Here is a 12,606-nt window from a genome sequence, read left to right as displayed (position 1 = left end):
AATGCAAATAAAAGTGAAGTGATGCCAATGAATAATGCGGATTTCACAAAGTTTAAGAAAGAATCACCATTTAAATAGCAAACACAAGCAGTCCGATACCTAGGTATTAGACTAGATAATAATCTAGGCCATCTATAAAATTAAATTATCGGCCATTAATGAAGAAATTACAAGATGACTTAGAACATTGGAAAGATTTACCACTAACAGTGATAGGAAGGGTAAATTGCATTACAATGAATATCTTCCCAAGGATACAATACCTATTTCAATCATTTCCAATTCCCTTAACAGAGAAATTCTTCCATGAGCTAAAGAAAATAATAAGGAAATTCTTATGGAAAGGGGGGAAACTGAGGATAGCGCTAGATAAATTAATAGAATGGTACAAAAAAGGGGGCTTACAGCTACCAAACTTTAAGAATTATTATAGAGCAGCACAATTAAGATATCTATCAGATTTTTATCAAACAAGGGAAAAACCAGATTGGACCAGGTTAGAGCTAAATAAAATAGGGGAGAAGGTACCAGAACATATACTTTATAAGTGGGATGAGAAACTGGTGCAATATAGAAGTTCACCAGTACTACACCATCTGCTCAACATTTGGAAGAAGATTCACAAAGAAAGGAAAAAAAAACAAATTACCAACTACCAAAATTATTAGTGATGCAAAATCAACTAATCCCTTTCACAATAGATAACCTTTCCTTTAGAGAATGAGAGAGAAAAGGGATCAAAAGAATAGAAAATTGTTTTTTGGGAAATAATTCATTATCTTTTGAACAAATGAAGTACAAATATGGTATAACTCACAGTACAATGTTTGCATACCACCAACTGAAAACCTACTTAAAGGACACATTGGGAAGCAGGCTCAGGTTACCAGAAGAAAGCAGCTTTGAATATATGATTACAGACACAATGATAATTAAAAGATTTATAACAAACATGTACATCAAGCTGCAAGAGAAAGAGAATGATGAAATAAGCTGTAAACCCAAAGAAAAGTGGGAACAAGATCTAAACATAAAGATAAAAAATGAAAAATGGGAAAAGCTATGCTCCGGAACTATGAGAAACACAACAAACACTAGGTTACACATGATACAATGTAATTGGTTACACAGACTACATATCACACCTCAAAAGTTAAATAAATGGGACCCAACAGTATCAGATATATGTTTTCGCTGTAAGAAGGAAACGGGAACAACAGTACAAGCAATTTGGGCATGTGAGAAAATGGAAAAGTTTTGGGAAGATCTAAATCAGGTATTAAATAAAATCACAAAAAGCAACATACCAAAAAATCCAGAGATCTTTCTTCTAAGTAATATAAGAAGTAAGGAATTAGGCCTCAAATTGGATGAAGCACAAAAAAATATTTATTATGATGGCCTTAGCTGTAGCAAAAAAAATGTATTATGTCAACCTAGAAATCAGAAGAGAGCCTGAGAGTACTGCAATGGTACATAGAAATGAATAAATGTATTCCATTGGAAAAAATAACATATAATTTAAGAAATAACATCACAATATTTGAACAAATTTGGGAACCGTACATGGAACAACACAGAGAGGGCCTACCGCGGACCTCCACCGCCTAAAATGACAGAATGAGAAGAAGACGAAATGAACTGACCCAGTGTGTAAAAGTAGATGACACAATTTTCTTGTTTATTTTCATTGTGTGATGACATTGTTTAATGGGTTTATTGTATTGTAGATGTTGAACGTTTAGTGGGTAGGGAGGGGGGTGGGAAGAAGGGAGGGAAGGGAGGGGGAAGAGGGGAGAAAATGACACTGTGTATATTCAAGAAGGAAATGTTTGTGTGTAATTTGGTTAATATGGTTCATAGTGTGAAAAATAAAAAAAATAATAAGAGTAGAACCTGTGTTGATTTATGTTGTATTGCACTCGAATAAAAATTACAAGGTTCTTTGAACATGGTCAAAAATGTGTGGGTTAAGTTCAAAATCAAAGTCTTGGGCAGACAAAGTGAAGTGAAGCAATGTGTAACATTTGCCTTTTCACATCATCTGCGCAGAATTCTTCTGCACCTTCAAAGCTTGCACAAATTGCCACTTGCACCGCAGAGTGGAAGACTGCTTTGCCATGAAAATGGACCAAGCTTGTCCTGTTTACTGCCAGGTGGTACAATGTATCAACCTTTTGCCAGTAGTTCCAATTTTAAATCTTCGATTTGCTGTTCATTCCCCTGTCCTCCGTTAACGGCATTTCCTATCTGGTCCTTCATCACCAATTCAATCCCTCTCCCATTCACACTGTTTCTTTTTTTTTTGACACTTACTTTTGCACTTTATTGATTTTTTTTCTCTCTGTTTTGCATAGTCAGTTTGTTTGCATGCATATGTATCTTCTTGATTACAGTTTTTTGTACTACCAGTAAGTGGTAATTCTGCCACGTCTGCAGGAAAAGAATCCCAGGGTGTCATATATGTATTCTTTTTTTTCACACCATAAATCACATTAGCCATGATATACACTTTTTCTTTTTCACACATATACAGTGACTTTTTCTCCCCTCCCCCCCCCCTCCCTTCCATTCACACTGGTCATGTATTCTTCTGGCCCCAGTCTATTCACCACCACTGTGTCACATGAACAGCCCACTGCAGCCATCCCACTCCCAATGCTAAATAATTCATTGCTACTTTAAGCTAAGTGTAACCCTAATAGGATAACTGAAAACCTGTTCATTATGCCCACCAACCCATCCAATAGCTTTCAATTTCAGTGCTGCAAAATTTATTTTAGTCACAGATAACAACCTGAGTTCACCATCATGTTGACGGGACAATTTTGAAGCTGCTGTCAGTAATTCAGCAAGTCTCCACAGGCTGCACTATTTGCAGATTTCTCACTTGGAATCAATGCTGTTGCTTTGCAAGTGACAGCACAGTTCAGACAAATAACTCTGATTTAGCCACTGAAGGATTATGCATTTTTTTTTAAAATGGTGGGCACATTTAGTTCACAAGATTTTTTTTCCAGTTTTCTGTTTTGCTTTATCGCACCTGAAAAACAACCATCCTGAAACTTCAATTTCAAATATTCCCATATCTTCTACTTGCCTGTAACATCTTTAACTTAGTTGCATCAGTTATGCAGCTGCAGTTGGTTCTGAAGCCAGCAACCATGCTAACTTGGGAGGACACGCATCAATAAATGCCTCAAGGATTAACATGACTTCACTGTCAAAAACATTCTTTTATTTTTCCAATGCTAGGAAGCAAGATGATTTTCTCTAACCCACAATTTTAACACCATTAAAATTTACTTGGCTGATTGTCTTATATTTCAAAACACTAACACATAAATATCTTTGGAATGCACAAATCATTCTGTAAGCTTTGGAAAATTATAAAATGGACCAAGCTTGTCCTGTTTACTGCCAGGTGGTACAATGTATCAACCTTTTGCCAGTAGTTCCAATTTTAAATCTTCGATTTGCTGTTCATTCCCCTGTCCTCCGTTAACGGCATTTCCTATCTGGTCCTCCCTCTCCTTACACATTAAAACCCGTAATCTGGAGTTCAAGGAACCAGCAGCCTCAAACAACTGCCAAAGCAAAATGCAGAAAATAGGTAAAATATACGGTCGTTTACAATGGGCGCGCCTCACCTTTAGTTCACCAATCACACAACCCGCTATCTTAAGCAACTGAAAATTCATTTGTCCACCATCTACCAATCCCCATAGGTGCCGGACACCAGGGGTTTTACTGTATAAACTTCCTACTCCCCACCAGGATTTTGAGAGAAGATTGCCAGTTTTTCCATTAAATGATCCATTTTTGTCTAAAAAGGTGTTATTTTTAAACATACTAACTTTTAAAAAAAAAAATTCAAAAACAGTTTGCTTTGCTCTAAGCACTATTTGGTCATAAAAGTTGACCTTTAACCTCAGTCTCAGTTCATTTTATGTATCATGATTAGCACAGATTTATTTTAATTTTAGAGAACTGCGTCAGCACATTTTTTCAACAGAAAAAGTGTTATGTTTAAAAAAAATACATTAAAAGTGATTGTTGGCTGTAACTAAATTCACTTTAATGTTTGAGATGGCAGATTTAATCCTAAATTTACCAGAATAAAGATGACAGTGTAACAAGCCATCAAGAACCAGATCTATCCATTATTATTAATTTTTGAAGCACACAGTTTTGAAAGTAGTTTATAAAAAAAAATAACATCTTATTTACAGCCTGGCAAATGCCTGTGCCCCTCAAATTACACCGAAATTAATGATCAACCCCATACATTTTGGAGGGTAGGAGGAAACCAGAGCACCCAGGGAAAACCCAAGCAGATATGGGAGAGAATACAAACTCCTTACAATCAGCATCAGCTTCAAACCTGGATCGCTGGCCCTGCAATAGCATTGCACTAACCTGCAATGCTAACCCCGCCAGTTCCATGAGATATTTTCCCTGTTGGGTGGAGAAAAGAATGATAAATTCAATACTAGTAGAGAGCAAAGCAGCAGAACACACCATCTTCAACTCTTTCTGTGCTTCCTACAATTTCCTGATCAGGACATTCATTCCACAAATTAACAGGGAAAGCTCTCAAATAAGTGTTACATTTCAGTCAGGTGGATTCCCCCTCCCCTACAGGGAATGCAGTTGATATTAGAGCACATCCCCAGAGCCTTGGATGGAAATGTCACTGCAGCAGTCCCCACAATTATTACTTCTGGCCAGAAATGTCAACTAACCTCCAAAGAGCGACCAAGGTAATACTACATCTTGGTTGCTCACCCACGTGTATTTCATGATAACACGACGCAATTATTGTTTGCAATAAAACACTAATCAATAGATTTTCTTGCCCAAGATTCGAATAATCTGTAGAAAACATCCATGCGAACTCTGGAATATAATAGACTATTCAACTTTTCTATTTGCACCCCACAAAATTCCACCCATTTTTCTCCCCAAAGCATCTCAGTACTCAACCAAACATACTGAGGAATGGGAAAAGATTCACATAATGTTCTTGCTTCTTTTTCATGTTGGTCTGTGAAACCTAGATAGCTTCTACACAGTGGTTTTCAACCTTCTTCTTTCCACCCTCATACCATTGATGTGCTGTGATTACTAAGGAATTATTTAAGGTAGTATGTGAGTGGGAAGAAAAGGTTGAAAACCACTGTTTTAATCGTACCTAATTGACTGGTTATGTGCACGGTTTCATAATTCTAAAGGAAATGGGCCAATGACCATTTTTCTCAAGCAAACTATTTCAGTAACAATTGGGTCTAGAGCAGTGGTTCTCAACCTTCCCTCCCCATTCACATCCCACATTAAGCAATCCTTTACCTATCACAGAGCTCTGGTGGCATAGGGATTACGTAAAGTGGTATGTGAGTGGGAAGAAATCATTTGAAAACCACTGTTCTACATGATGGCACACAGTCTATCTGAAACCCCTCAACCTCCTACAAAACACAGGACACCATGACGACAGTCAAGGAAATAAACAATAGTGACCATGATTCCAATCGCTCAGTGTTCTTCAGCCACCACAAACCTTCAACAACTGCGGAAATAATTAAGATGATAGGCAAAGGAACAAATCATTTCTCCTGGCAATGATAGCTCAAATGTGAGGAAAGCCAATCAAATGCCACATTTCTAACACTGGCCAATACGAATAAAATGATTTAGCTGAGGTGAAGTAACACATTTGTTTTTTTTTAAATGCTCACAAAATGGGAGATCAAATGGATAGTGTGAAAGATATTTTTTTCCAGCACAGCTGGGTTAAACATGTTGACAAGATGACCTAGAATTTCAGTGAAGTGAACATATGTTTTCTGCGTTATGCGAATCATAATCAATAGCTTGAAAAGTCAAAAAGTTGCTGCATTTAGAAGTGTACCGTCAAGCTTTTTCAAAGTATCACACTGAACTAACCTTGCCTAGACGTGCACAACAAAAACATCAATTGGAACAGCACTGGGACAGAGGGCTGCACAAAAATACTTCAGCGTGGGATCCCTCAGCTTTTCTAAATTATTCATTATGGACTCAAAACTTTTTAAACATTGACCATTAATGATTCTTTGAAATTAAAAAAAATTAAAGTAATGTAAAGGCCTCCTCTATTCTAGGATCATACACATTCCATCTCAGAGGGGCAAGTGTTCTGTGACATTCAGTGGTAAATTCTCAGTATTCTACTGAGTATCTGCCTTAATTATGTGCTTACATTCCTGGGATTTGAACTTACAAACCTTCAACTCCGGGACAAGTACCAATATAGATAAAGAAAAATGCTGATTTATTGCAGGTCAGTGGTTCTCAATCTTTTTTTTTTCCACTCACATATCACTTAAGTAATCCCTATGACATAGGTGCTCTGTGATTAGTAAGTGATTGCTTAAGGTGGTATGTGGGTGGGAAGAAAAAGTTTGAAAACCACTGTTTTAATCGTACCTAATTGGCTTGTTATGTGCAGGGTTTCATAACTCCAAAGGAAATGGGCCAACGGCTATTTTTCGCAAGCAAAATATTTCAGTAACAATTGGGTCTAGAGCATTGATTCTCAACCTTCCTTTCCCACTCACATCCCACCTTAAGCAATCCCTTAGTAATCACAGAGCACTGATGGCATAGGGATTATGTAAAGTGGCATGTGAGTGGGAAGAAAAAGGTTTGAGAACCACTGCTGCAGATGCTAAAAGAAAATGAAAAAAAAACTTTAATAATGCCTCCTTTTAATAAATATATACACAAAAATGTAAGGCCACTTCAACTCTTGTGCAAAACATTATTATTAGCTCAAAGCTTGAACCTTCTACATTGACCTTCAAGACAACGGCAAAGAAACTAGTTGATATCCATAATTCTTGCAAGGCCATTTTTTTGTTTGATTAATGTTTTTGCTTTAAACATGGGTTAATTTGTATCAAAGCAGCTTCTGAGAAAAGCATTTTTCAAATTCCTTTGGGATCTTGAAGACTAGCTAAATTAATCAAATGAATACCTCAGTGGAGACAATAGCTCAGCCCTAACTAATATTTGTTATTAATTTTTCTTCTGATAAACATGCATAGGAAACAGTAATATACATTTCAGGTAAAAAAAAAGTGACAATCAACATGTTGTAGCGGGTTGTGAGAGAGCGCAGTGAAAAGATCTGAGACAGCAGGCTGAGAGCTTGAGTATCACAACCGATTTAATTTGAATACCGCGCTACAGCCTTTAAGCCCATCTTTGTTCCTGCCCCCAACATTCTGGCACTTGCGTCATGAAAGCGCAAGCGCCCTTCCGGTCTGGAGCGGAAGGGACGATCCTGCCACGCGGATGACAAGTGGGGCTGGATCATCGCTACAAACATGTGCATCACCACACAAACCACACATCCCCCCTATGCCCCTCCAGAATCAGCACCGATGGTCTTGCAATGCGTTGAGGATGAGGTATACTGTTTCGGCAGCTGACCCCTACGTACCGGTGGGGGGGACCTGTATTGGCTGAGACAAATCCAGATGGGCTTGTTTCAAACTGTCCAATGTGAGTAACTCCTCATTGCCCCCAATATCAAGAGTGAACATGGACACGTTTTTTTGCAACACCTTGTATTGTCTTTCATAAGGGCACTGAAGGGGAATCCTGTGCATGCCCCTTTGCACAAATACATACTCACAGGATGACAAGTCTTGGGGGTAGCTACAGGGGGGCTGATTGTGTTGCGATGGTGGCGGTGATGCAAAGGAGCCCAGTTTGTCCTGTAACCTCTCGAGGACGACTGCAGTGTCACTGTCCTGATTGGTTGCTGGAGAGAGGAATTGTCCAGGGCTGCTATAGTCTCACCATAGACTAGTTCAGCAGAGAAGGCTCCGAGGTCGTCCTTGGGCACCGTGTGTATTCTTAGGAGAACCCAGGGTAGTTCATCCACCCATTTGGGCTTTTTTTTTCTTCTTTTTTAAATTTTTTTATTTTTCACACTATAAACCATATTGACCAAGATACATACAGACATTTGCGATAAAGCGCTCGATTAGCCCGTTGGCCTGGGAGTGGTAAGCCATGGTGCGACGCAGCTGGGTACCCAGGAGCTAAGAGAGCTCATTCCACAGGGCAGAGGTGAACTGCTCCTCCCAGTCAGTCAGTCATTATGTCTGCCGGGAAACCAAAACAGGAGACCCAGGTGGCAAAGAGAGCCCTGGCGCATGCTTTGGGGGAGATGTCAAAATGGGTAATGCCTTCTGCCAACAAGTGAACCTGTCCACCACTGTGAGCAGGTACTGCAACTCTCAGGAGACCGGCAAGGGCCCAACTGCATTGAAGTGGATGTGCTGGAACCTATGGGTTGGGCATTGAACTGCTGGAGTTTAATTGATGTGCTGCTGGACCTTGGCTGTCTGGCAGTCCGTGCAGGTTTTCATCCACACCGTGATCTGTTTACGCGGCCATGCCAAAAAAATTTTGCAGCTGCACTGTTGTGCGGATGGAGAGGTGTGACAAACCATGGATTATATAGAAAACCATTCTCCTCCATTGGGCGGGGATCAGTGGTTGGGTTTGACCTGTGGAGACATCACAGAAGAGCGTAGTGCTATTTGTGTCAAATGGGAGGTCTTGAAGCTCCAATCCCGTGATCACAGTTCTGAAGCTGAGTGTCCCAAGGTCGTGTTGCTGTGCACAGGCCAGATCATGGTAGTCGATGCTCTACATCATTGCGTTGACCGCTGGCCCGGAGAATACGTTGACGACAATGTTTTGTTTTCCGGATAGATGTCGAAGAGTGGCGATGAATTCGGAGACGTAGGATGAGTGTCTCTGCTGTCAGCCGGATCACGGGTTGGAGGTCTTTGAGAAGATGAAAGTGAGCGGCTTCTGATCCATGCAGACAGTGAATGGATACCCTTCCAGGAAGCAGTGGAAATGGAGGACGGCCAGGTACAGAGCAAGTAGCTCCCTCTCAAATGCACTGTACTTCAGTTCAGGTGGTCACAGGTGGCGACTGAAAAAGGTGAGGAGTCTCCATGAATCATCAATGTTGCAGGTCAGTGCCTACTGCTATGTTTGGCACGTCGACTGTGAGGGCTGTCAGTACATCCATTCGTGTGTGGACTAGCATAGTTGTATGGGCCAGGGCTTCTTTGATCTCCTCAAAAGCGTTGTGAGTCCTGTCCATCAATGTGAGCTCCTTCTTCAAGTCCGACATCAAAGCGAAAAGAGGTCGCATAATCTCAGCTGCGGCAGGGATGAACCTGTTGTAAGAATTAACCATGCCCACGAACTCTTGCAGACCCTTTTTTGTCGTCGTCCTGGGGAACTGTCGTACGGCTTCCACTTTGTCAGGTAGGGGGTGGTGCCATCTTTGGTAATTTTGTGGCCCATAAAGTCTATTTCTGTGAGTCAAAACCAGCACTTTTCTGGATTAATGATGAGGCCGAACTGTGCGAGGCAGTTGAAGAGCCGGTACAAGTGTGTTATGTGCTGCTGGCTACCAGGATATCGTCAAGGTAGATGAAAAGGAAGGGCAAGTTCCTGCCTACCGTGTCCATAAGGAGCTGGAATGTCTGTGCCGCACCTTTGAAGTCAAACAGCATGCAAAGGAACTCAAAGGCTGAATGGAGTGATGATAACAGTCTCTGGACATCATCTGGGAGCATGGGAATCTGATGGTATCCCTGTATCAGATCAACTTTACAGAACAGTTTGTGCCATGGAGGTTCGCTGCAAAATTCTGGATATGGGGCATTGGGTAGTGGTTGGGTGTCATTGCATCGTTGAGGCATCCATAGTCCCTGCAGGGTCTCCAGCTGCCGTTGGACTTTGACACCATGGAGGGGTGAGGCCCACGGGCTATTGGTACGGTGAATGATGCTGAGCTCCTCCATGTATTTGAACTCTTCCTTGGCGAAGTTGAGTTTGTTCAGGTCCAGGTGGCTGGCCTTCTAATGCAACGGTGGGCCAGTGGTCGCGATGTGGTGTTCGACGCCATGCTTCAGCATGGTGGCAATGAACTGGGGGGCAGAATGGAGGGAGGAGGTGGCTGTACAGGACATGCGGAGACTTCACAAAAGCGAGCTGGGTTGATGGCTCATTGGATGAGGGGCACGTTCTATAAAGTCTCAGCATGTACTAGTCATCTGTCTTGGTGGTCCATGAGTAGGGAGTGTGGCCGCAGGAAATCCGTGTCCAACAGAGGTTTGTCAACTGAAGCAAGTGTGAAGGACCAATTGAAAGTGGTGATGCCGAAACATACATGAATTCGCCTCTTGCCAAAGGTTTTAATGGTGGTGAGTTGGCCGCGCACAGGGACAGGCCGTGAGGTCTTGTGCATGTCTTGAGCGCCATAGTGGGTGTCCACGAGGAACCTGCGGCCTGAGATCCTGTTCCAGACATGGAAAAGGCTGTTCAGTCGGCCAGCCATTGCAGCCACTAATGGCAGCTGGCCCCATTGTTTCCTGGGAACGAGTATAGCAGGCAGCACCTGCGTGCTGACACACCGCAACGCTGATGGTAGAAGCACCATTTGGGATCAGGCCATTCTGCTGTCTGGTGGGGTGGGGCCCGCACACCTGGTGGACTTGGGCATTGGCTTTGGCGGCGGCCGTGTAACACGGTTGACTGAGTCTATGGGTTCACGTTTGGAATGGTAGAGTACATCTGCTCATGCCGCAACCTTGCGCGGGTCACTGAAATCTGCGTTGGCCAACAGGAGTCTGATGATTTTGGCATTTGCTTGAGGAACACCTTCTTGAATACGAGGCAGGGCTTGTACCTTTCCACCAATGTGAGCATCTCGTCTATGAGGGCAGAGGGGGTCCTATCACCTAAGCCGTCCAAGTGAAGGAGCCTGGTGGCCCTCTCGCATCGTGAGAGGCCGTACATGCTAATAAGGAGGTTTTTTAAGAGTCATGTATTTACCTTTCTCTGTCGGCATCTGGATGATGTCATCAACCCTTGAGGCGGCTTCCTGGTCGAGCGAGCTGACAAAGTAGAAGTATCTCTTCGGATCCAAGGTTATCTGTTTGATCTGGAACTTGGCCAAACCAAGTGCAGTGCCTGTTCATCCAGAAATGTTGGCAGGTTCCATTGTGTTGAGTCCTCAGGACATGAAAGCTCGTCAAGGTCTACCAATGTTGCGGGTTGTGAGCGAGCGCAGCAAAAAGACTGAGACAGCAGGCTGGGAGCTCAGGTATCACAACTGCTTTAAATTGAATTCTGCGCTGCAGCCTCTGGTCCTGCCCCCAACGTTCCTGAACATGCATCACAATGTCGCAGGCGCGCACGTGCACTTCCGGTCTGGACCAGAACAGACAAGTCTATGATGCCCCGTTGACCATCCATGACAAGCGTGGCCAGTTTGCCGCTACAAACGTATGTCCTATTAATTGCGACCATTGTTAATAATACACTAATGTTTCAAAATGACTGCACTTTGGATTGCAGTTTTAACATTGATCTCTGGGTGTTCCAAACATTGTAAACCAAATAGACTGTCATAATCCTACAATGGAGTTGGTTGCATGCAAAACTCCTGTGATCGTGATGAATGCCTCATAAACAGTTTGCATAGTAGCAAGTTTGTTAGTGTAGTGGTAATTGGGAGAAATTGAAATAATGATAAATCACAGTTAGTCATTTCAGGAAGGTAGTCAGGAGGTTTAAGATAAGAATCGACACAACTGCACACTCTGAAATATTTTAAATGGCAAGGTCACTATGTAAACCTAAATAAGATGTGTCAAAAATTACAAAAAAATTAGCAGATACTGGAAATACAAAATAAAAACATAAAATGCTATACTCAACAGGTCATGCAGTAGCTGTGGAGAAAGGAACTTGAGACATGATCATTGTTAATATATATAGATGAATGGAAGCATGCATTGGACAGGACATAAGAAAGCATTGAACAAAAAAACACTACTGGAAATACGCAGCAGGTCAGGCAACATCTATGGTGAGAAAAGCAGGATAAATGCTTCAATTCATTTACCTTCATTAGAACTTAGAAGAAAGAAAGGTTGGACCACAAGACATAGGAGCAGAAATAGGATATTTGCCCATAAAATCTGGCCCGCCATTTAATCACGAGCTTGTCCATTTTCATACTCACCCCCACTGCCCAGCCTTCCATTATATTGATGCCCTGGCTAATCAAGAACCTTTCAAACTCTATCTTCAATACACCCAAGGACATGGCCTCAACAACTACCTGTTCTGACAAGTTCTCTGGCTGAAGAACACTTTAGGCCCTCTTGTCCTAGACTGTCCCACCATGGAAATCTTTTCTTAAAGGAGGAGCCCACAACAGCTCACAATAATCCAAGTGAGGTCTCACCACTGCCTTATAAACCTCAATGTCACTCCCCTGCTCTGGTATTTTATTCTCTTGACATGAATGACAGGATTGCATTTGCCTTCTTCATCACTGACTCAACATTCAAGTTTATTTTGGCCTATCCTGTACAAGGAGTCCCAGGTCCCTTTGCATCTATGTACTTTCTATTTTCTCTCCATTTATTTATATTTTTTCTACCGAAGATAGAAAACTTTCCGACATTGTACTATAAACCCCCTGTTGTCTGGAATTCAAGCAACTGGCAGCTA

General features: G+C 41.8%; 1 protein-coding gene across 4 annotated transcripts in view; it reads right to left on the bottom strand.

Moving 5' to 3' along the window:
* Positions 1-12,606, bottom strand: part of suclg2 (succinate-CoA ligase GDP-forming subunit beta) — a 403,858-nt gene that overhangs the window by 170,851 nt on the left and 220,401 nt on the right. For 2 of the 4 annotated variants that reach the window (XM_069937105.1, XM_069937101.1), the window contains exons 3-4: positions 4,420-4,458; positions 2,317-2,433 (exon numbers count right to left, since the gene is read on the bottom strand). The exons of 1 other annotated variant lie outside the window; for it this stretch is intronic. In XM_069937105.1, coding sequence (XP_069793206.1) covers positions 2,317-2,433; positions 4,420-4,458 — 156 coding nt within the window. The remainder of the gene's footprint in view (positions 1-2,316; positions 2,434-4,419; positions 4,459-12,606) is intronic. One more of the 4 variants, XM_069937103.1, reaches the window with a different exon arrangement.

This window comes from Narcine bancroftii, chromosome 5 (assembly GCF_036971445.1).
Source record: "Narcine bancroftii isolate sNarBan1 chromosome 5, sNarBan1.hap1, whole genome shotgun sequence".
Taxonomy (NCBI): domain Eukaryota; kingdom Metazoa; phylum Chordata; class Chondrichthyes; order Torpediniformes; family Narcinidae; genus Narcine; species Narcine bancroftii.
The sequence above is the reverse complement of the archived record's forward strand: the minus strand, read 5'-3'. Positions and strand labels throughout refer to the sequence as shown.